Source organism: Eucalyptus grandis, chromosome 2 (assembly GCF_016545825.1).
Source record: "Eucalyptus grandis isolate ANBG69807.140 chromosome 2, ASM1654582v1, whole genome shotgun sequence".
Classification (NCBI taxonomy): domain Eukaryota; kingdom Viridiplantae; phylum Streptophyta; class Magnoliopsida; order Myrtales; family Myrtaceae; genus Eucalyptus; species Eucalyptus grandis.
Genome location: NC_052613.1, coordinates 38714361 through 38738883, shown reverse-complemented (window position 1 = coordinate 38738883; position 24523 = coordinate 38714361). Strand labels below are relative to the sequence as shown.

Sequence of the window (24523 nt, the reverse complement as noted above, 5' to 3'; positions counted from 1 at the left end):
GAGCGCAAGGACCGTCGAGGACGGCGACGGCCGGAGATTAGGGTTTTGAATTGGGGAGACACCAAACGGCGTCGTTTTGGTGTTTGGATGCTGACTCGGCTCTCCGACGAGCCACGTCGGCGTCAAAAATTAATAAAAAAAGGCCACGTCGGATTTCCGGCCAATTTTGTCGGAGTTGGCACCAAAGTGAGCGTTTTCAAATTTTTGGCACTTAAGTGATCCGACGGAAACTTTTGGTACCAAAGTGAGCGCCGTACACAACTTTTGGCACAATTAGTGTACTTATCCCCTTAATTCAGGTCTTTTTATATCAAGATGGGAAGTCTTGCCACCAGGCTTGCATTGTTACACCACAATGCCCATCGCCCTTACACCCAATTTCATCCACCAAACACCCAAACATCAAAGCAGACCATCGACTATGATACCAATTTGGTAGGAGCGAATAGCAACAGCCCAAAACCTTTTGTCCAGGGAGATCACCAATGAAACATATTAAGAGTGCATTTGGTTAAACTCTGCATTATAATGCAAATGCAAAAAGTCAAATTTTATTTGGGAAAATGCAAATTTATGTTTGGTAAAACCTCTTTACAAGTGAACTTTGAGTTGAATGTGTTTGGTAAAAAAAAAAAACTTTTGCAATGAGCTTTGGGTATATTTTATATATTTATTTTTTATTTTTTTTTTGAAACATGAACCAAACCCTTACAAGGGTTGTCTCTTTTTAAAAATAAAAATAAATAATAAAAAAATAAAATTTAACCAAGGACAAATTGAAAATTTGAAGAATTTGTGAAGATAGTTTTGGAAGGAAAAATAGTTTTAGTATTTGGCTAAATGTTAAAAGTCCAATACTAGTAGGAACTAGTATTGGGTTTTAGCTTTTTCAAGACCAGCATTTGGCCGAAAGCTCGTTTAAAATGATTGTCAAATAGTCTAGCATTTTCCTAGGGGGCTTTAAAGGCTGAAAGCCCATTAGAAATGCTAAATCAAATGCATCTTAACTTATCCACCTTGACTCATATTTACTTAAAAGTTTAAGTCAATGAGTTATGCGTCAATTATGATATATTAATTACTTTACACCATACTAATTCTCCAATATGGAATTTCTCTAATACAACTCATACGTGCATCATTAATTTTTTTTTTTTTAATCTTTCTCCTTCTTAGAAAGGTAGATGTCCACGAAAAATTGCCAATCTTTATTTGCTAATTTAAGCGAGGGAGGAAATAACTGGAAAAGAAAAGAAGAGAAAAAAAGTTTAAATTCCTCAAATGCGTGGGATACATGTTGATTGGAAACGATGCAAAGAAAACCTAATTTCGTGACTAGACTCCGTTATGTTTCATTTTATTCATATTTATAAGGAAATATAAGAGCAATCTTCAGATTTATTTGGTCTGTGAAAAATAAATGATTTGAAAAATATTTTTTCAGTATTGCTAGAAATAATAATCAATAAATTTTTTTAATTATCAACCACTATTTATGTTTGAGGATTTTTGTAAATGAGGAAATTTTTTATTGTTCTTTCATTTCTATACAATACAAGTGATTATTTTTTGAAAAATATTTTTAAATCATTCATTTTTCATGAAACAAACAGAATTTTGAAAAAAAAATGACGATATTTGCAATCATTTCTCTTTTTAGAAAATCACTTTCCAAATCATTTTTTTTTTTTTTAAACACAAATTTCCCTTGTGTTAAGACATAGTGCATAGCACAATTTATTTCGAGCTTCTTCGACATTAGATTTATTTTCTCATGCAATTTTTTTTTTTTTGGGTGATAACAAACATACCAAATATGTTCAACTTTGGCTTTAATGATTCTCTCATCGTCGGGTAATTAAGTGATGCGCGGTTTATGCCGTTGTCCTTTTTAAATCATGTATAGCCGATTTTTGTGATTCAAAAGTATTCCAACTATGAATTAACGAAAAATGAATATTGTCTTTACTTTGGGCATGAAAAGCATTTTGAGTGGTCGAAGGAGAACATAAGTGAAGCACATGCTTCTTAAACATGTAATTTATTACTATATCGTCCTACCATATGCTTTAGGGTTGATGTTGCCGGCAGTCTTTACACTTTTATCCAAAAATTATAACCGTCCCTCTTACCTCTTTTGGTTCAAAACCGTCTATCTACTTTTTTGAACAGTGCTACCGATCATCCTTAGATTGATCTAATGACAGAATTCATAATGTCTACTTTAGGATTGATGTCATCAATAATCTTTACACTTTTACCTAAAAATCATAACCGTCCTCTTACCCCCTTTCGATTCAATATCTCATCCATCTACTTTTTGAACGGTGCGACCGATCATCCTTAAGATCGGTTTAATGACGGAATTCGTATTATTTGCTTTAACATTGATTTCACCACTAGCCTTTACACTTTAACCCAAAAACCATAACCATTCCCTTATCTCTTTCGATTCGAAATCGTCCACATACTTTTCACATGGTGTCGCCGGTCATCCTTAAGATCAGTCTAATGGCGGAATTCGCTGACACAGAGGTCTATTATTTTTGCCATCTCCTTCTTCCTCAACTTAATTCCCCCACCAAATTCAAGTGCGCACGGAGTATTAGGGCTCCACCGGGTCCTTTTTCTCGATTTGGGCCGAAACGAGGGGGTCTTGGATCCGATCCAAAAATACGGGAGGGCATCACCGCCACCACACCGACCCCGCCCCGGCACGCCCCCGGCCTTTTCCCCACTACTCCCTCTCTATCCATCCAATCCAATCCAATTCCATCCATCCTTCCATCTCGCGCGCCCCCAGCAGCGACGGCGATTCTCTCTAGCCCCACCCATCTTCCGCCTCGTCCTAGGGAGAAAATCCCGCCCCTCCGCCGCCCCTCCGCCGCCCCTCTCCGCCCCGCTCCGCCCCCCGAAACCCTAAAGCAATGTCGGGAGGGTTTTTCCGAGTAAGCTCCTGCTCGAATCCGTCGGATCCGTCTCGCTCCGCTGTATTTCCGTCTCGCTCGCGCTTCCTCTCGTGTACCCGTCGGTTCTGAACGGCCTTGCGTAATCGCGTGTTGTTTCAGGGTACTTCCGCGGATCAGGACACGCGGTTCTCGAACAAGCAGGCGAAGCTCCTCAAGACGCAGAAGTTCGCTCCGGAGCTGGAGTTCCTGGTGAGATTCCGCTCCGCTCGGCTACGCTCGGAGCTGGTCGAGATTCTTTTTTCTTTATTTTTTGCGTTTTCCCCGTCCCGTAGGTTCGATGCGATGCTCGAATGCCTGTAAGAACTGCTGATTGAGGGTGTGATAAGCGTAGGAAAGCGCCGACGCGATCTGAGTGCACGCGTTCGGATGTGTACATTTGCACTCGGGAGAAGCTCATCGGTCGGCGTGTCTCGGAGATGTCTTGACCGTTCGAAATTTTTGTGTTTCAGGTGGACATGACGAAAGTGAAGATGGATGTCATGAAACCTTGGATTGCCACCAGGGTGACTGGGCTTCTAGGGTTTGAAGACGAGGTCCTCATCAATTTCATATATGGACTCCTGGATGGGAAGGTATTCTGCTGTCTTTCTAGGTTCTCGTGAGTTCTCAGTTTTAGTGCTTTATTTCGTGTTCTCTAGTGATTTGTCCCTCTCTTTGGTTCGAGTCAATTGAGGATGTTTCGAGGGGTGCCTTGTAGACTGCTTGGTTGTTGTTGAGGCTGAATTGCCTGCTGCAGCTGTTTTTGGTGTGTGAACTCCTTGCAAATCAACTATGGAAGTCGAGCCCTTTTGCTTTTTGTTTCTGGTGCAGGAGGTTAATGGAAAGGAGGTTCAGATACAACTCACAGGATTTATGGAGAAAAACACTGGCAAGTTTATGAAAGAACTCTGGACTCTTCTTATCAGTGCGCAGAAAAATGCAAGCGGTGTGCCTCAGCAGTTCTTAGATGCCAAAGAGGAAGAAACTCGGAAGAAGAAGGTCTTACCTCTATAATTCTGCAATGAGCTTGTGACTGAAATAGCTGATTGTATGTTCTCAGCGATTTTTTCTTGGTCATGATCATTCAGGTTGAAGCCGACCTCGTTGCTGATGAAATTCGGAAGAAAAGAGACAAGGAAAGTAGAGAATTTGAACAGGAGAAATCAGAGAGGATGGTAATACTATTTTATTCAGGCTGGAGTTACATTGACTGAGGCTGCTTTACACTTTTAACTTATGTTTGTGTTTCTATGCGTTCAGCTAGCTTCTGCAATTATTTGGGTTCATGTCCTTTACCTCAAACTACTGTAGGACGGTGTGGTAGAGATGAAGGCTTCAAATGATGACCTGGAGAAGGACTTCATGTCTTCAAGGGCCTCAAATGCCCGTCGGGATGGTAAAAATGATAATGGAAGGAGGGGTGCTTCAAGAAGAAGCCATGAGTAAGGGATTATTGGTGATGCCTGTCATCTGCATTCTTTTCAATCCTTTGTGTCTAGAGCTTGTATTTGCTGTTGCACTTACCTTGCATAGTTGATTTAAGCTATTCAGAGATGAGGTCAAGATGCATTAGACATTCAATTCTTTGAAAGTTAGCAGAATATCTAACAGCAAAAGAAATGTCTCAATTTGGATTAAAGAAGCTTTTTTTCACCCATGAAAGATGAGATAGTGTTCACATTTGTCTTCAAGTTTCCTCGGGGAATTGGATTGACATAGACGCGTATATTTTGTTTAATATGTTATTGTAGGGTGAAATTATCATTGAACTTTTAAACAATAATTCGGATTACAGTAAACTATCAAGCACCTGGGAAAATTTCTCTATCATTTAGTAAAGTAGCATAACAGAACTTATGTGGTCAACAGGGATTTTTTTTTTATTTTGCTTTTGCCTTTTCTCCTCTGACTTTGCCTCTTCTATTTTGGACATTACAATTTGCTGAAATCTTTTGGAAATCACAAATTGTGAGCATTTGGTATCTTATTCTTTGCTTGGTACTTCCTTAAATTGGCTAAAGCATCGCTTCTTTGGTGTTATCAAGATAGGACTTCTGAAATGCTGAGTCAATTGGTTTTCCTTGAGAATGCATATTATGGTAGAGAAATATGCTTGATTTTGTTTTTGTTTTTTTTTTTTTTTTTTTTTAAAACTTTTATCTCGCTCGTGGTTACGTAATAGTGAATAGTAAGGAACAGATTCCTTCCCCAGACATTGGCCATTGTATTTGGCTTTTTATACCCAATCTTTTGATATTGATAGTTCTTCCTGATTATTACTTCTTCCATCTTATTTGGTTGGGTTTGGGCTTGAGATTCCTAGTCTCCCTATGTTGGATTCTAGAGTTTATTAGGATGCTTCTGTTCTTTGCAGAAAAAGGTCAGCATCCAGCTTTTATTTGTATAGTTTTGAAATTTGTGCAAGCATTATTGTAGGATATGGCAAGTGATTATCTGAGATTTTCGAAAGCTGCCAATGTGACTCTTGAATGCTGACTTACTTATCTCCTGCAGAGTTTCTAGATCTCCTCGATCGGTGGACCATTCCTCTTCATCCCCTCGGTGAGCATCTACTGAAGTTTGTGTGATTTGAATTTTGACTTATTGGTTGATCTTTATTTGTTGGATGATGACCTAAGAAGTAATGTGAATTATTGTTCAGAGCTTCACCTTCTAGGTCAATCAGCAAGTCATTGTCTAAATCCAGGAGCTATTCAGAGTACGTAACCATACTTCTGCTAGGGTAGATTATTTGGCATTAATACAGTTCTTGATTGGTTTCGGGATTGAGGCAAACAGTAGAGTTGGTTATCTTGTTATTTATTTATTTTATTTTTTTGGCTGTATCTTAATAGTTCTAAGATTACTTGTATTGTTGACATATGTCCTTTAGTGAAAGACGCAGGTCAAGGAGTATCTCTGCATCACGACAGAGACGTAGCCGTTCAATTTCTTCTAGTAAGGTGTATCGTTCTCCTCGAAGAAGGTCTATGACACCTCGTCGGAGGTATTCTCCTCGGAGATCCCGATCTCCGAGACGAGGAGCGTCTTTTTATAGGCGGAGATCGATATCTCCTCCGCATCGCAGGTCACCATCTCCTGTAAGGCGTAGGTTGCGTTCACCTCCTCGACATAGGTCACGTTCTCCAATGAAGCGTAGATCTCCGCCTCCTGTCCGGCGTCGAAGATCTCCATCTCCTGTCCGGCGTCGTAGATCTCCATCTCCTGTCCGGCGTGGGTCACCTTCTTTTGATAGACGAAGATCACCGCCTCCGGTGCGACATAGATCTTCCCTTGTCCGACGTCGATCACCCTCTCCATTACGGAGGAGGTCGCCCTCTCCTGTACGGAGGAGGTCGCCCTCTCCTGTTCGAAGGAGGTCGCCCTTTCCAAGACACAGATCACCATCTCCCAGGCGTCATATATCACCTTCACCTGTGTCTCGCGGGTTATCATCTCCTGTCCGTCATTTATCAACTTCACCTATGCAGCCCAGATCATCATCTCCTGTACACCATGGGACCCCATCCCCTGTACCAGAGCGGCTACGGAGATCTCAATCAATTCCTGGGCAAAGATCTTCATCCCCAGGGCGGCGAAGATCGCCCTTATCTGCACGCAGGAAATCAATGACCCCTCCACCCCGGAGGACATCTCATGAGTCAGACTCTGCATCTCCGATTGGTCATAGATCTCCACCCTTGCGGAAGAGATCTTCTCCATTTGGAAGATCGCCTGCTGGATCTACCAGGGAAAGAATGAGGTATATCCTTCATAGATGACTTGTTTACAGCTTCTAGGTTCATTGAGTATTAGTGTTTTCTTTTTGTTTGCTGAGGATGCTGGTCGTATGTTTGGTCTATCTTCTACTGAGGAGGAATGGATTTTGTTTGTCAATTCATCGGCTTCTTCTTTCCTTTTCAAAATGATATATTTGCCACAACGGTTGTTTCCTATGCATAATTTTATTTGTAAGCTTACGGAAATTGTTAACTGGGGCACATTTACACATACAAAATACAACATATCAGTCTGACTCCTCTAGGGAGTTGCTTAGAATTATTGATCACATTGGCAAACTATCCTCTCTCGCTCTCTCAAGTTTGAAGAGATGAATAGTATTGAAAGTAGGATTTGCAGATAGAGTTCATACTCACTTTACCCTCAAACTACGTGAAATTCATAGATACTTATGCATGCTCTTCTGATACAAGGTCACGGAGCCCATATGAGAGTCCTGTAAAGCAAGCTAGGAATGTCCGGAGACGAAGCAGGTATACCCCTGAGATCCATATCCTCAATTAAGCTGAAAACATTTCTAGTATTCTTTTATTGTCATTTTGTTTATCCTCTTGATTGTCTGTTTTGCTGCTAAAAGGTCATCTAGCCCATACAGGAGTCCATTAAAGAATCTGGTGAATAATGACGACCGTTCTAATTCACTGCGATTGAGAGAACGTAGGTCGCATCAAGGAAGCCCAGATAAAAGTGATGAGAGGGGAATTACTAACAACATTCGGTTAGATTCCAAATCTCTAGATAATTGGTTCTCTCTCTCTCTCCATATCATTTGCTAGTAATGTAAAATGAATTGTCATAAGAGTTTTGATTCTATTTGTTGGGTTGTTTGTATGCAGCAAATCCTCTAAATGGTTTTAATTTCTGTTATTCTTATTGTTTATAGGGAAAGTAGGGATCGTGCTCTCAAGCCTAGAGATAAAAGATCTATAAATTCATCCTCTTTCAGTAAACAGGGAGACTCGCCCATGAAGCTGCGTGATAAGGATAATTCTCCTCCTGAAAAAGCTGCTGGAGATCGTTCTAATGGCTCTAAGAGCCGTTCTGATGGCTTGGATATTCGAAACAAAGACCAAGAGAGAATGAGGTGTGGGCTCTCCCGTGAATTTCTCCAGCTACTATTTTGTATTGCATGCTGTCTAATAGTGTAATGTTATCGTTGTCAGGGAAAAGCCCTCTGGAAAGGGATTGTTGTCACCTTCACTGAACAAAGAATCTGGTGAGAAGCTACAGACATCTCACTCCGTTGAAGGTAGAAAATCTGGTGATAAGGATCATTCTCGAGATAGTGTTCGACGGCACAGATCTGAAGTCACACAAAGATCTGTGGAGAAGGTTGATCATAGTAAACACAGCAGCTTGTCTGAAACAGGTTCTGAGGAAAGTGATAAGCACATTAATGATCGCAAGGAGAAGAAAAGGCGCAAAAGATTAGATAAGCGAGAAAAAGATTCAGATGATAATAGCTATGATTCTGAGATAGAGGATCGGAAGGAGACTAAAAGGAGGAGGAAAGAAGAGAAGAAAATGAAGAAGGAGGAGAGACGTCGACGTCGAGAGGAGAGACGTCGTAGACGGGAAGAACGTCGTGCAGAAAAGATGAGAGCAAAGAAAGAGGATATTGTCTCATCTGACCTTGGAAAGCATTCCAGAGATGCATCCTCCTCAGATGATGAAGATGTTGACAGAAAGGAGGATCATTCGTATGATGAAGAGGCAGAAACCAAGCAAAAGAAACTTGAGATTGAGCTACGAATGAAGGCTCTTGAGTCATTTAAGGCAAAGAAGGGCATAGGTCACTGAATTTGCTTCTAGTGTTGGAATTATGAACGCTTTTGGCTTGTTTTATCATATTGATCAGCATCTCTTTCGTTGAAATTGCTTTGAATTTTGTGTTGTGATTCAAAGATTTTGATATGTTGATAAATATTTAATTAGTCTGTCTTTATTGCTGGCAGTTAATCGATAAATGAGGTTCCTCAGCTATTCTGTTGATGCGACTTTAAGCAGGCATTGCCGCTAGATTTTCTGGTAATCATTGTTTTCCCCTTGTAGGGAAGGTTAAATTTATCGCTTTACAGGTTATTGTGGATAGGAGAGGACAACTCCTTGCCTTAATGCGTGCTTTTTCATGTGATTGCGATTCCATTGTAATTGCCAGGATTAGCTAGTCTTCTTATTCTATTCCTAATGAAATATGGTTTGAAAATTCGAATAATGATGCATATAGCTTCTAGTGATGGCTGCTTAATGTGTTTTGGAGACTAAATCAAGTAAAAGTTTTTTGTCGGTTCAGCTAACTTGAGGTTGGTACTAAATTGGATTTCTCATCGATTGTTAGATGAAAAAAAATTCAACTTTGATGACTTGGTTGAGCAGAACATTCCGCAGATCATCATTCTGAACATCAACTCAGGTGATGTATTTACATCTTTCTCTGGGTTCATTTAGGATGGTGTTTTCAACACTGAGAAGTTTATGTATTTAGATGCCCACTTCTCTTCTGGGTGGTGGAAAGTTTTTTGTAGATTATGTTTCTTACCTACCTGCCTGTTTTGAGGTGGATATCGGATGATAGATCCACATCATGCCATCTAGGATGTCTAGATACCTGAGAACTCTGTTTTTTTTCTTTTGTCGTGGGACTGCTATGGAAATTTGGTGTTAATTCTGGAGATACTTAACTGAGGAAATGCTAAGTTCTTAAAACCTGACATATTTCAAGCAGTTTTTGACCGATACAAAAACTTTTACTATTCTCATTAGTTAGTTAGAGTCCCTAAGTGTCAAACTATGCTCTTGCTAAGTATATTGTCCTTGGAGGTGTATAAAAGGCGAAATTGTGTTAGTAGTGCAATTAGTGTTGCAACAATTCCATATCAACTATTAACCACTTGGTCTTATTTCGTTTCTTCATGAGCTTGGATGTGGGAATCCATTCCATGGCGACTCTGAAGCATTTCGTTTAAAGTTTGTAGAAGCAGCTTACCTAATCTAGTGCAACAATGTTGGTATGCCTTACTACCTTTGCTTCCATTAGCTGTTTGTAAATGGAGGTAATGATGTGTAATGTGGGTTCTATCATATCCTTCTGGGCTGATATTTAGTAGATTGAGAACAGAGTTCAGTAAACAATGGATGAGTGGCCTTTTTTGCAGCTATGATGAGCATTCTCTATTTTCTTGCTGCTTTTAGTGTTCTATCATTTCTTCTGAATTATTATCAATGCAATAAGTGTAGCACTTTTTTTTCGTGGAGTTTTGCTTCAGGTTTTATCTTTGACGATGGGACGTTCACAAATCCAGTTTTATCTTTGCGTTACTGTAGTACTGGCGATTTCTTATAGAAAAAAGGGGTTTTTGGTTTTTTCCGCCTTTTTTATTTTTATTTTTTAAACTTATTGAGCTTTCTGCATATATCACCTTAGATGGCAAACTCATGACTATCATAATGCTTTGAGCCCCAACACGGATGCGAATTGCTATTTGGTCTCGAACGTAATTGCACCTGGCCTTTTGCTCAAATGGTATTGGTGCAGTCGAGGTGCTATTATGAGAGTCGGATTGTGGTTCTCGTTCCGTTTCTTCCCACATATACTGCTCAAAATTGCCTAAAGGCATTACGTGGCCATAAGTTTTGTATTTGCCAGCTCGTTCTTATGGCAGTGCTCCTTCGGAAAAAGGCCAAAAGAGTTTTCGCCCAGCAACCATACTTCTCTATATATTATATCCTTGAGCCTTACAGGTCTGCCCCTATTATCATGCTTTCTTTTTGGGATGGTTACCATCGTTCGTACACTCATATTTCGTTTCTATTTGGTTTACTCGCATCTTCATTAGCTTACCAAGGCATTGATTCTTAGAAATATTTAAGGGTCAGTTTGACTTCGTACTGGCTGGGGACATTAGCCTCGGACGGATAATAGGGACAACTTAATCTGAACTGATCTGCTGGAGGCCATTGATGTCTCGCGTCCAAATGTCGCCCCAGCAACAAATTGGTAGATGAACTCCTTTCCAATGTGCACTTGAGGTGGCTTGTGTGAGGTGTCCCTGACGGTACTTTATATTGTATTCATAGACCTTAATCTATTGCGGCGGTCAAATGGCTGCAAAAAATGTTTGTGGGTTCAACAGAAAAGTTGCGTACGCACTGGCTAACCTTGGGGGAGTTAATTGCTTGTACCGACACGATTGGTGTTACTGTCGTTGTTGAACTTTGAAAGTCTGAGAGAGACTCTGGAAAATACGCTCGAGAAGTAGCTGCTACTGACTTTCACAGTGATGGCCTTCAACAATTAGTATTATTCAGAGTAGTTTGACCCCTCTTCATCGTGAGATTTCTGAGTCAATTAACATGATGGGCTCCCTAAACACAAACTAAATTTGCTGCAGCCTCTTAAAATTGAGCCAGCGATTGACTTGATATTGTTTGGTCGGTTTGGTATTTGGTAGTAGAAATCCCACGCCTTGCATCGCTGTAGGTCATAATAATTTTAGTAATTTTTTCCATTAAGAACGGACCGTTTACGCATAAGATACTGCAGGAAAATTAATCTAGTGAAGATTGACTATTCAATTCCTCGTATTCAAGTTAGGTTTTATAATGAACTCTTCTAGGCCAGCAAAGCCATGGGCAATATTAAAGTGAATCAAACATCGTAGGTTATGCTTCTGACTGGAGTCGCGGCTGCTTTGCCAAAGTTGAATCGGGTTCCCTGAACGGCAATTGGGGATAGGTGCCTTCTATTGCTTTGATGGTGGCTTGACTCGACGGGCTTTTCATCGACTTACTTTTTCTGTCTGCCCACCCAAAAAACGCCCAGTGTCCAGCACTGGCTAAGCAGATAATATGTGTTCCACGTGGGCTGCTTTCATTTGCTCATATGCCACACCAATCGATCTAGATAATCCTCAAAAAAATCAAGAAACATTGGTGTCATTTCGACCGATCACATCCATCGGCCATATGACTGAACGATATCTCAATGCGTCCACTCAACGAAGCCATGGACATTGATAAGCCCTTCTCTTGATTCACCGAGGAAAAAAAGGAAAGAGAGGAGGGTCGGTCTCCCCATGGCTCCCACTCTCACCTCCAACTCGTTCGTCCTCACAGCTCCGCCGCGCTCTAAGCTCATCCCCTTCAAGAATTCCAAGTTCACCGTGTTCGCCAAGAAGTCCGGTCCCGGTCCGTTCCCTCCGTTTCGGCTCGGCAATGCCTCGGCGGCGGAAGAACCGACGTCCGGGGAGAATGGGGACGATGGTCCGGCCAATTTCAATCCGTTCCGGTTCAACTTTGGGAAGATCCCGGATGTGAAGTCGCTGGTCCCTGTCATGAGCGACAGGTCTACCGGATTGTCGTTTGGGAACACTAGGATGAAGGACCCGGGGACGGTGTTTGTTGCCGGGGCGACGGGCCAAGCTGGCGTCCGCATTGCGCAGCAGCTGCTGAGGGGAGGTTTCAGCGTGAGGGCAGGTGTGCCGGAGCTTGGCGCTGCGCAGGAGTTGGCTCGCCTGGCTGCCCAATACAAGGTTGGCGCTCAGCAATATAATCACTTCGATGAACGTACTCGCTCAACACATGAAAAATCTATCGGCAATTCTTAACATTCTAACACTGTCGATTGAGAGTTGCTGTGAAGATGGCAGATGCATTAATTCACTTGATTATACTTGATTGATTCTTTGAAACATGAACGGTGTTTTAGACATGGTGGTTTGGTTCGTTTATCTAAGTAACCAGGAGATGCTTGCAAGATCACTGGGAAAGAGTCATATTTACTTATATTTATGAGAGGTGAGTAATAATAGTCAGTTAGCTGGAACTGATAATTTGCATCGATGTATGGTCAGATAATATCGAATGAAGAATTGAAACGCCTGAACGCTGTTGAATCCACCTTACAAGACGCGGAATCGATTGCAAAAGCCATCGGAAATGCTAGCAAAGTGGTGGTCACCATCGGACCCGCCGAGTATGGCCCCACCATGGGAGTCACCACCTCAGACGCCTTGCAGGTGATCCAAGCTGCCGAGTTGGCGGGAGTCGGCCACGTGGCGATCGTCTACGATGGGAACACGGCCACATCCACATACAATGTGCTGGATGGCATCTCCTCGTTCTTCAACAACCTCTTCTCACGGTCGCAGCCGCTGACGATGCCCGAATTCTTACAGAAGCTAGCGGAATTCGAAGTGAGCTACACGCTCATCAAGACGAGTCTGACGGAGGATTACTCACCGGAGAGTTCCTATAGCATTGTGGTGGCGGAGGAGGGAAGAGGTGGTGCGAACGACTACAAAGTAATGTAATGTATGCAATAGAATCTTTTCCGTCGTTCCAATTTCTCCCATCACCATGCCCTTATATTTGCCGTCTTATTACATTAATCATCAATTTCGACGTTATTATAAAGGCATATCGACAAGTCAATCTACATACTCCAAATCTTCTTGATCAGGTTGCGAAGTCTCAGATAGCATCGCTAGTCGCAGGTGTTTTCTCCAACACAGCTGTGGCAGAGAACAAGGTAGCATACATAAGTGCTCTACCTATTGACATTGTCATGCAAGATTCCGCTTCTTTCATGTGTTATTTTTTTAAGGAATGCTGTCATATTCATGCATTTTTCTAAAGGAAGGTTGTCGCTTTCGTGCTTAATCATGTATATAGTATATGAACTATATAAGTTAAATCAAATGCAGGTGGTGGAAGTTTCTACGGATCCATCGGCTCCTTCACGGCCTATAGATGAGCTTTTCAGGTAATAGTATCTTTTCGCAAGAGGCCTTTGTGATCATCAAAGCATATGTGCAAGTGAACACGTGTAGTGATCACCAGACAGATTATGTACAAAAACAGAAACTTGCACATCTCTTTCATCGTCAGTATACATAGTTTTTGTCTGAACGTTTTTGTCCCTGTAACAGGTAAGCTGTTCCCTTAACCTGGACAATACAGACGAAGAACATAGACAATATAGACATTTTCTTCTGCATTTCCTTCGTCCTTTTTGTTGTTCTCCATCTGACTTCTGCATAGGTTGTCACTTTCCTCCTCGATATTTTCTAGCTTGAGAATGCTGCTAATCTCGTGGATATACTCTATTTGGTGATCTCAAAGACAGTTACGCGGAATAGTTCCATTTTCTTGTATATTACACGTTTATGCCTTCCACCCGAGAAAAACCTAAAACTTTGCATGTTGGATTTCTTCTAGTGCCATTCCTGAGGATGGAAGAAGGAAGGAGTACAAAGTGGCGGTTGCGAAAGCGAGAGCCGAGGAAGAGGCCCGAATAGCTGCTGAGAGAGCCCAGGAAGCAGCCAAGGCTGCGCAGAAGCTTGAGGAAGAAGTGAAGAAGCTCTCGGAGCAAGAGGCCGCGGCTGCGAGTCTTGCGGAAGAAGCCAAAGAGAAGGCGGAGGCTGCTGGGATTTCGATGGAGGGCCTATTCAACAAAGCCAAGGACTTCAGAGCGGGTCTAAACTTTGACAAGCTCGGCTCTGAGCTTGCAAACTCTGTGCGGAGTTCAGTGGAGAAGCCGAAAGTGCAGATCGCGACAGTGAGAGGGCAGGCCAAGGCTCGGAGCTTAACTCCCACGAAAGCGCTGATCAAGCAACCTCGTGCAACCCCAAAACCAAAACCTGCTCCTGCTTTGAGTCCAGAAGCGACAAAGGAGGAGCTGAAGCCAAAGCCGAAACAGCAGGCCGAGCCGAAGAAGGAAGTGAGGAAGGTGTTTGGTGGGCTGTTTCAGCAAGAGACCATCTACATTGACGATGACTGAGAAAAAGAAGATCGGTCTTATTGGCTTTGCATATAGTATGTTATTGTCTAGCATTTGTTTATCGCGGTTGAAGATGAACGTGCGACCAAGAGATTCATGAGTTGGAGAGAACAAAGTTGTATTTTGTTTAATGCTTCAACGCAATGCTTTTCTAATGCTCAAGGAAGTTAAACAACGTCCCCTCAATAGACGGTAACAATCTATATTTTAATTGGAAAGGAGACTTTTCTCTGTATATATTCATGAATTGGGACCCAATCATTTACAGATTGGACCGGTTATCTATCGTACATGACAGCAAAACCAACATTAGTGGTTACTGCACGGTCAATCTTGAATGAGAGAGAGACGGACAAGAACAAACGAATACCTCCATGAAGAAAACAACAAACGGATGAAACATCAACCTCGGCAAAAGTCCAGGGGAAAAAGGAAATCGGGTAAACCACCCAATTGACTTCCCTGAATCAACAAACTACAGTCAAATGTCAGTCAGGTAACATGAGTTTATCAAAATGAGCACAAGTTAACCCTAATTACCATTTGGAACCCTAGTATGAATTTTCGCATGGTTTCAGAAAATAATATGCCGAGGGAAATAAGAATTTTTCGTCTTCTCTTCCCATGAAAACTTAATCAGAAGTTCAATGTCCATCAAATAAGGAGACAAACAGTACCCGTCACCGCACACTCCTCACCTATATACATGTGTGACTTATCAATTTCTGTCACTATCTCCAGAAAAATTTTAATCATGTTTTTGTGTCTTCATCTTGGAAATTTTTCTATGTCGGATGCAAGGGCAATCTTTTGTGTGCTTTCTTCAATCAAATTCATGTCCCCTTTTTGCACGAGTTGGAGCAATATTTTATCTCCGACAGAATTCAACTTGAGACAATTACGTTGCTGAAAGCGTAACTTTTTTTTTTTTTTTTGGTAAAGAAAGCGTAACTTTTATTGATAGTACTGAGATCCAACAAAACTATCGGATGCTTCTTCGCAACATCCTTTCTCATAAGTGGTGGTTTATTTATAGAACGATGATTTGATTTCTTATATCCGTTAATTACATCTTTCTTTCTTGTTCATCTTGGGTTTCTTTCCTTTTCCATATCAAATTACAAAGAGGCTAAAATAAGCACAGTGAATTCACGAGAGCGAGCTAACTGAAGAGATTCGAACATTTTAAGCGACAAAGCTAGACTAACAAGGTTATCACACGAAAATGCGACCGCATTGCAATGGACTCATGGTGCTTTTCAGTTTTTCCTCTGATGGTTAACTTAGATCAAGAATATCATGCATTTTGGAACTGGCCTGATGGACTTATAAGTACCCGGAGCTAAAAAGCTTGTTGAGTGCAATCTCTTCAAAAGACATTTTAGTTGGTAGGGCTTGTGCAAACCTGGATGCAAGCAAATATCGTCCATGAGTTCAAAATCTCCGATATGAATTAGTAAGTTTTTCTGTCCCAGTTACGCTCTTTCTGCAGTAGGAAATAATGCTAATAATACTGTGAAAATAAGATTCGTGTTGTAAAACCTGAATATAGATGAATGTATTTCAAACACTGGAGTTGAGTTTGGACCTCTAATCTGTACACCACCATAAAAAATCAAGGTTCCACGAGAAGAGTTAATCATGGAATTTACCATTACAACTGTTAAGCTGTAAACATTGCCCGTGAAACTCATGATTTCCATTCACTGTGAACTAAAACATATTAATTAAAATATGCTATTCTTTCATGGTAACAACCGTAATTCTCAAATGTTTAAGGCTAAAGAAAAACGTGATTGGCCAAAAGAGAGGAAGCGAAGGAAAAACGTTGGAGATGAATATTAATGCTAACTATAAACACACATATTCATCAAATTTCTGGTGTGAAAAATGAGTCATTGACTATTGATTCCATACATTAAGAAAGCGATTCAACATAATGACATGTCCACTTCTTTTTTTGGTGAAACCAGAAGCAAAATAGTACAAAAAAACTATGATCTTAAAGCAATGGTTGGGATTTAAGGCAAGGTTTACAACTGATAAGTACCTGATACGTAGAGATACGAGTACCACATAACAAATCTTAGTGCATACATACAGATAAAACTTTAGAGAAACTCCCTTGAAAACATACTCAACATGTGGAAGAACAAATCATTTCTTTTAGATCAATGAGGCTGGCTCTTTCTTTCTTATCATTGCTTTCACATTCATTTTGAATGTTCAAATAAATCACATCATCCAATACACACATGCCTGTATGTATGTAAGAACACACATAAACACCAATACAAGTAATCGCGCCATGATATTTTCAAGTTGAATTTGTAATCAATAGTGAGTTCTCTTATTGACATCATGAATTTTGATGAATGAAAATTATAGTAAGGAAAAATAAATCAATTGTATTTATAGATCTTATCAAGTCGCTACCTCTCATTCTTCTTTGTACCATTTGGTGCAACGTAATGTTGTATAAGTTAGACAATCGTATCTAACATAATCTCGTATTAAATTACTTATGCATTTCAAATGAATCTTTGCTCTTCTTTTTGCAATCATCAAAACTTAAAAGTGAAACACTCCAAGCAAAAGAAATCATTTAAATTTAATTGGATAATTTAACTCAATTTCAAAAGTGTAACGTTACCTAAAGAAAGACTTCAAAAATACTCTCAACGTTTTCTTGATCTTCAAGATAGGAGAATGTGACAATTGGATGTTGAATAGTTACTGCACGACAATGCAGGCCAATTCATGCATACGCTTCTTTTGTATGTGAGGGGAATGACTAAAGTTTTGGAACAATTAGTCTCACAAAGGAAATTACTAGAATGGCAGTACTTCTTGATAAATGACAAATACTCTAAGTTCAAATAAAATATATACTCCAACCAAAAGAACCCAAAATAAAGAGAGTCATGCTCAGGTTTCTAATCAGCAAAACCCAAAGGAGTACACACTAGTTGGCCAAATTTGCATCATTGACTCGAAATACCATTGTAGCCAAAAGCAATGCATAATTTTCTATGTCTATGTGGCACATTGATAAACCCTAAGAACAAGTTTGTCTTCATACAGCATGGAAATCAATTTCGATATTAAACTCCTTGTTCTTATTAGAATGGAAAGAATTAATAAATATTTCTTGTTAATGATTAATTTCACTAGGTTGGCTGGCAGAGTATTAATCCTGATCATCTACAACATTTCAAGCCAGAAAATAAAACCAACAACAGATCAAAGAAGATAGAATGGAGAGTGCATGCAAAATGAAACGGTTTATGAAAGAAGCCTATAACAAATATAAACCAATTAAAGAATATTTGTCATTCACGCTATATGAAACTCCAGGTCGCATAAGGTTCCAATGAGATCACTGACAATAGTGGTAAAACAATCAGTAGATGTCTGCATATACAGCTAGCTACGTTACACAATATTCAAAATCAAGGAAAGCACGTGAAACACAATCAGGTTCAAGATGAAGGAGGATAAAAAGGACTTAGTAATCAATCTAATATCCGATCTTTCAAAAGAACTTTTTAGTAACCTTTGGTTCTTGAGGTTCCAGTCCCAGCCTGAGCTCGAGGTCTAGTTCTGAAGAAGACCACGAGGAACCGTTGCGTATTGGTTTATTCCTCCCTGAAGTTTGAATATTTTGTTCTTGATCATGATCCTTTGTTGAGGACGGTATTTCGGAAAACAAAGGTAATTGTCTAACTCCACCAACATGGGAATAATAATCCTTCTTGATACTCTCCTCTTCGCCTTCACGCCGATGAACCCAAGGCCAAGATACCTTGCTCGTATCTGAACTCCCAGTGAACCTAGCATCCAACGATGGCATCTGCGGCAGTGGCTGGACAGTTGAACTTGCAGAGTACGATGAAATTGTGGAGGATTGCTTGAGCTTGGCTTTGTCTTTTCGGTGGATGTTCATGTGACCTCCAAGGGCCTGAGCATTTGAGAAGCCCCTCTTGCAGAATATGCACTCATACGATCTACCTTGGCTTGAGCCTTGCTGTTCTGCGTTCTTGGAAATCGCTTTCTCAGAATCTTCTTGTGTAGGCTCATGATGATCACCGTCCATAGTATCACAGAGAGAGAGAGAGAGAGAGAGAGAGAGAGAGAGAGAGAGAGAGAGAGAGAGAAGGGGTGGTCAACTGCAGGCTAATAGAGAGAGAGAGACAGAGACAGAGACAGAAATTGTGTAATCGTTTTTGTTCTTGAGGAGTGAAGGAGGGGATCAAGGTTTGATCTTTCTTTTCTTCTCCTTTTTTTTGGCTTTCTGGAGAGCGATCTTTTGATGCCTTAGAAGAGTAATTAAATCAATGTTAAGAGGATCGTTATGGATTATATAGTTTTGGTAGGGTAACACTAAGGAAAAAAGTCAAGGTAGTTCTGGACTGACTAGTTTATAATACCTTTTTTAATTAGGAATTATTTATGCATTATGTTTACTTTGTAGAACTTTCAGATACAGGCCAAGAACAACTGTTCAGAATGAGTTGGATTATGGACTGTTTAGGATATAAATAATTCAGAGAGTTGTCTGAGTTCTAAAGCAAAATGTTTTGATGATTATGCTATTAGTGTACATAGATAACATCAAGTTCGACAAGTTCACAATTATTGAATAATTTCGACTTTACCATAATTCTGTGGCCGTTGCTGAATCCACTTGGAACCATACTAACTCGATCATTCGGCATAGTACATCTCGAATGCTCGTATTCATATATTCAATACATAATATGGATTTAGTACGAGGACAGCAGGGAATAAAGCCAGAAACCTTAAATCTCTATTCAGAGACAAGATGCGGGATATTTTCCAAGTGATTTCCGAGGCAAAACAAGAGACAAGACGGAATTACAACATTTGTCTTCCCAGAAAAAAAGAATAGAGGAGAGAGGAAAATCCAAGGCCTGTATTTTCCCAATTTTATTGGCCGTCCTTGTTAGCTGTTCCTCTCCATGATAAGATCATGCATTCGCACTTGCATAGCCAATCCATGGCCTATTTCCTGGTTTAACGCTGTAAACACTACATCAGTGACCAGGTCATAGGAATTCCTTTATATTATATATAATATATAAAATAATTGAAGCTGGCAAGGTAATTCATTTCCTCGTTAAGTGCACAAGAGGCACCAGCTCTTTTCCAAATGGAAGGTCAAGAGACATCTCCCTCTTATCCCCCACTATAGCTATCCATATATAAAGATTGACTATGGACTGCATATGCCATATTCTCTTTTTTCGGTCAGGAAGAAATATATATTCATGGCTCAAAAGGATACATGAGAGGTACATAGACTTTTATGGCAAAGCAAATCAAAGCAGAGCAACCACTGGGATTCGCTCCAGTGGCCACCCTTCCAACATGGAAGGGGGAGGTGAGGGGTTCAAATCCCCACCTTCTCAGGGGACGCGTAAGTTTCAGAAGTCCCACGCCCTGCACGAGGCAGGACAAAAGTCTGAGTCTGAGAATAAGTGTAGAGTAGGAATAACGTAGGACTGATCCAAAAAAAAAAAAAATCAAAACAGAGCAAATGTCATAATACTACAAAACAAAGTTAAATCCAGAAAACAAGGATGATTGACAAAGCATTGATAAGGTTAAGCACACACTCATTCCAAAAGAAAGAATTTGTCAAGCAAAATAATTAGCAACCAATCACTTGATTTTGTATCACTACCAATAATGAACACATGCCGAAAATTTCTTTAATAACTACTACGTTGCTAGTTGGTGGTGTGTGCTTAGATTCGACTTCTTCTCCACCATCGTTATATGGAAATAACCAAAATAGGTTGATAAACACATAGCTAACCTTTGGAAGAGCAAATCTTCATAGTTTAACAAGACACCAAAGCTCATACAATTATCATTGAAACTTGAGGTAGAGAATTTATACACGGATAGAGTACAGGGGTATCGAATTTTTGAAAACATTATTGAACTCTCAGATCTAAATTGGGAGAGAAGAACTTCTAGGTCTAAAACTAGATTCGGAGAGTTCAAACTCTCAAATCTAGAACTAGATCAGGAGAGCACAGCTCCTAGATCTAGATCGGGAGAGAAAAAAGAAGAAAAGTACAAAAAAAGAAAACTCAAGGAAAATCAACACAGATGGAGGAGATGGAGGGGAGGGTGAGACTAACTCAAACCTTCCCATTTTTAAATGTTGAAGAAGACGTAGAAGAGATAAAAGACTTTTCGGCTTCTTGGATAGAGTAAGGCCCCTTCTCATCAAGCGAAATTTGCCTTATTTAGACACTACAAATAAAAATCACCAACGTATATTCTACTCTAAAGATGAGGCGTGTATGAGCCTTAACTACTATTATTTTAGTTATTGCCGGTGTTGAATCATATATAAACCTATAAGATTAACCTTTTAGGTTAAACTGTAACAATAAATTATTTCTAATTGATTGGTTCTCCTTCTATCGGGGTTTTGCCTTTTGTATCTTACCATTGATTGGTTTTCGTAAGTCAGAGAAGGGATTTGGAGCATGTGTTGGATGAATCTAGATGAGAAAAACATTTTAAAAAGTTATTGACATAAGGTATAAGAGTCAATTTAGTCCAAAATCTTTTAATTGTGCCAATATAATTTTAATCCTTTTGACGATTGTCAATGTACTTAATTATTCTAATAAATTTTAGATTAAAATCATTGACATAGATATCGGCTATCTTATGCCTCACAATCGACTCTAAGGTGAATAATTTTTAATTATCTTATTATTTTTATCTTCTCTTCTCTTTTTTTTCTTTCTTTATTGATTAAGGGCCAACCACTAATTGAGGCTTGGCAATCTTGCTAGCCATCGGATGAGGGTGTACAAGCCCTTGCCAACCATGGGCAAGGGTCGTGGCTATCGGGGCTCACTAGGCCTTAGGACTCGTTGACTCTTAACAGTAAAGAAAAAAAAGGGGGAAAACTAAAATTAAATGAAAAATTAAAAAATTGTAAAATTTATTTACGTCAATACTAGTTATGTCACATAAAATTGACAATGTTCACATTAGCAATTTTTGACCAAAATGACTACATTAACAAATTATCACAATATCAATGATTAAACTGACATAATTTAAAAATTTATAATTGAATTGATCACCCTAATAAGTTTATAACTTTTTAGACAATTATCCCAATCTAGATGATATCTTAATTCACAACTATGATTTCCTCAATCTATTAACATGATTTGCATATTCCCTTGTCACTTTATGCTATGTCGAGCCAAAAGCAAAGAGAAGTTTCTTAGCCTCGGTACTCGACTCCACAAATTAGTCAGCAAAAGATATTGATAAGAGACTATCGCTATTTATATGCCTTTTGAACACGCCTCATGATTTCAATACATTAAAGTGAATGGAGTCGTATTTCTTTGAATCGAGAGGAATCCATTAACTTACCTCTTCATTCAGAATCGGTGCAATTCGCCGCGAGAGAGAACGGGGGCTACGCATCCGTCGCACGACACGGAGAGTCAACAGAAAGGCCATGAAAATGATCGGCGAGAATCCGCACAAGCCGTAAGCACGCACGAGCGTCCATCTCGACTCGGCTCGGACATGTTTCAAACACTTGGTCGACACTCTCCTCCGCCTTCGCTCCTTCCCTGTTCCCAACCCAAAGTCTCCCTCAAACCCACTCTCTTTCCCGGCCAAACCGTCCTCGACGTCAGCTCGCCGCATGGCTCCCGTAAAAACCGCTCCTTTCGCCCCGTCACTAGCTCGCTCCCCAGCGCCGACGCCACCAGCAGATGGTCTCTTCGAGGGATGACCGCCCTCGTGACCGGCGGGACCCGCGGTATCGGGTAAGCTTCAATCACTCGACTCGCTTTCGAATGGGGATGCATTCCGAGAACGTCTTTCGGCGAGTTCTGGTTTAAGATTCTCGAACGGGAATTGGATGTTCAGGAACGCGGTCGTGACGGAGTTGGTGGGCTTTGGGGCGAGAGTGCACACGTGTTCTCGAGACGGGGATGAGCTGGAAAGACGCCTGAGGGAGTGGGTCGACGGCGGCTACGAAGTTACGGGGTCGGTTTGTGACGTGTCTGTCAGGGGAGAGAGGGAGAGACTGATGGGGAACGTCTCTTCCGTGTTTGATGGGAAGCTCAACATTCTTGTAAGCATCTTTCCCCACTGTCTTCAAATTCTTGTTTAGAACGAACGGAAGTTTCCAGTCCAGGAACTTTGGTCAGTTTTTTAGATGGTGAGATTTACTGAATTATCAAGATTTGGTGATGAAGTTTGTGCTCTTGATGGAGGTTTGCAGGTAAATAATGTGGGCACCAACATAAGGAAACCAGCTGTGGACTTCACGGCCGAAGAGTTTTCTCTTCTCATGGCTACGAATTTTGAGTCCATGTTCCATTTGTGCCAACTTGCTCATCCGTTGCTAAAGGCATCGGGGATGGGAAGTGTCGTTTTCACGTCCTCTGTTTCTGGATTCGTTTCTTTGAAATCCATGTCTGTTCATGGGGCGACGAAAGGTTACCACGGCATGGCTTGAATTTAGTGCATTTTTCCTCTCAAGTCGTGAGCATGAAGTTTATCGTGGCTTTATGCGATGGTACATGTTGTGCACTTTCAGGGGCAATTAATCAACTTACCAAAAGTCTGGCTTGTGAGTGGGCTGTGGACAACATAAGGAGCAATGCTGTTGCACCTTGGTACATCAAAACTTCTATGGTGGAGCAGGTAAGATCTCTTTCTCTGTTATTCCCTCGATTCACCTATGGACTATTTCCACTAAAGATTGTGCTATATTTTGTTGTGCAAATTGTAAAATTTTTATTATTGTTAAAAGCTAGGATCCAGTCGTCTTGTGCATATTCATAAATCGAGATCTCTACATTGATGCACCAATGTTGTTGTGGTTAAAACATAGCTTCTGCACTGCACTGGAGAACTCCTTGCACTGGCAAATGCACCAATCCTCTTCTAGATAGGAATGTAGGAAGAGAATGATTGGACTCGGCTTTTATTTGTTGAAGGTGCTCAGCAATAAGGAGTATCTGGAAGAGGTATACTCTTGTACACCACTCCGTCGCCTGGGAGATCCAAAGGATGTGTCATCTTTGGTGGCATTTCTTTGCTTGCCTGCATCATCATACATTACTGGCCAGATTATTTGCGTGGACGGGGGGATGTCTGTGAACGGATTCTACCCGAGACACGAGTAGATTCAAAGAGTTTACCTGTTCTGCTGTGTGAAAGCTATCGTCCTCTGTCTTTGTTTCTCCTTTTTTTTTCTCACGTGTGTGATTACTCCACTCACCAGAAACTTACGATCCTTTGTTTAGAAGTGATCTGATGAGCTTCGGTAGTCTTAGAGCCAAGCTTGAGGCATTGCCTATGATAGATTGTTGATTCAATTGCCTCTTTTGTGTTATTATCTTTTCACAGCTCTGAAGTCAGATATATGTTCTAGAACTAGACATATCAACCGATGATTATGACAAATTTGGAAATGCAAGCGAGTTGAACCGGTCTAGGAAAAAACCAATTGCATCAGATGTGGAACCTGACTAAAAGAACCCTGTTCTCAACATTTTCATAATGATACCACCGGGTAAATAACTGCAGTATAGGGTGAAAGGATGGCAATTCGATGCAGAGCACGAAATCTCAAGCATCAATATTGATGATTACAAAGGAATAAAGGCAATACCAATGATCCCTAGTGATGATAAAACTCCTAATGGACGGCTTACAAAGACACGAGTGAAATATAATACACAAGCGTAGATGAGGGAATTGCACAACTTGCCCTTGTCGTACTAATAGTGTTGGCAAGTGAGTGCGTCTGAACTCCCAAATTCTCTGGAAATAAGCAAACAACCATAGAGATCATGTGGAAACAACTGAGTCACGCACCGAAGCCTGTCATCAGCCACCATCGCAGCCACCACCGTCACAACCGTCACATCCGTCGCCGTGGGAACTGCCGCCTTCAGTACCA

At 40.6% G+C, this 24523-nt stretch overlaps 4 protein-coding genes across 7 annotated transcripts; 3 read left to right on the top strand and 1 right to left on the bottom strand.

The window, feature by feature from the left end:
* Window positions 1–2765: 2765 nt before the first annotated feature.
* On the top strand, window positions 2766–9933 carry LOC104432692 (serine/arginine repetitive matrix protein 1). 3 transcript variants are annotated; one of them, XR_001984658.2, is made up of 15 exons: window positions 2766–2948; window positions 3069–3158; window positions 3419–3541; window positions 3780–3947; window positions 4037–4123; window positions 4260–4390; window positions 5463–5510; window positions 5611–5667; window positions 5842–6711; window positions 7163–7222; window positions 7327–7467; window positions 7633–7833; window positions 7913–8541; window positions 8705–8777; window positions 9088–9933. XR_001984658.2 is itself a non-coding variant. In XM_039307748.1 (13 exons), exons 1-13 carry the CDS (start codon window positions 2928–2930, stop codon window positions 8547–8549), a joined length of 2634 nt encoding a protein of 877 aa, XP_039163682.1. In that variant the 5' UTR covers window positions 2766–2927; the 3' UTR covers window positions 8550–8694. The 3 variants fall into 3 exon arrangements, 1 of the variants encoding a protein (XP_039163682.1); XM_039307748.1 differs by lacking the exons at window positions 8705–8777; window positions 9088–9933 and having other exon boundaries at window positions 7913–8694; XR_001984659.2 differs by lacking the exons at window positions 2766–2948; window positions 3069–3158; window positions 3419–3541; window positions 3780–3947 and having other exon boundaries at window positions 4209–4390.
* Window positions 9934–11689: 1756 nt separating this feature from the next.
* On the top strand, window positions 11690–14766 carry LOC104432691 (protein PLASTID TRANSCRIPTIONALLY ACTIVE 16, chloroplastic). Of its 2 annotated transcripts, XM_018868735.2 has the most exons (6): window positions 11690–12280; window positions 12602–13051; window positions 13210–13278; window positions 13454–13512; window positions 13968–14545; window positions 14596–14766. In XM_018868735.2, the coding sequence occupies exons 1-5, from the start codon at window positions 11825–11827 to the stop codon at window positions 14527–14529; spliced, it is 1596 nt and encodes a 531-aa protein (XP_018724280.2). In that variant the 5' UTR covers window positions 11690–11824; the 3' UTR covers window positions 14530–14545; window positions 14596–14766. The 2 variants fall into 2 exon arrangements, with proteins under 2 accessions (XP_018724280.2, XP_010043493.2); XM_010045191.3 differs by having other exon boundaries at window positions 13968–14764.
* A 3099-nt stretch (window positions 14767–17865) lies between these two features.
* On the bottom strand, window positions 17866–18625 carry LOC120290713 (probable transcriptional regulator RABBIT EARS). The gene is made up of 2 exons (XM_039307080.1): window positions 18086–18625; window positions 17866–17943 (listed from the first exon to the last, which is right to left on the bottom strand). The coding sequence occupies exons 1-2, from the start codon at window positions 18623–18625 to the stop codon at window positions 17866–17868; spliced, it is 618 nt and encodes a 205-aa protein (XP_039163014.1).
* A 3275-nt stretch (window positions 18626–21900) lies between these two features.
* Window positions 21901–23953, top strand: LOC104432689 (tropinone reductase homolog At5g06060). Its single transcript, XM_010045190.3, has 5 exons — window positions 21901–22373; window positions 22477–22684; window positions 22835–23051; window positions 23153–23259; window positions 23556–23953. The coding sequence occupies exons 1-5, from the start codon at window positions 22129–22131 to the stop codon at window positions 23742–23744; spliced, it is 966 nt and encodes a 321-aa protein (XP_010043492.2). The 5' UTR covers window positions 21901–22128; the 3' UTR covers window positions 23745–23953.
* The last annotated feature ends 570 nt before the right edge of the window (window positions 23954–24523 follow it).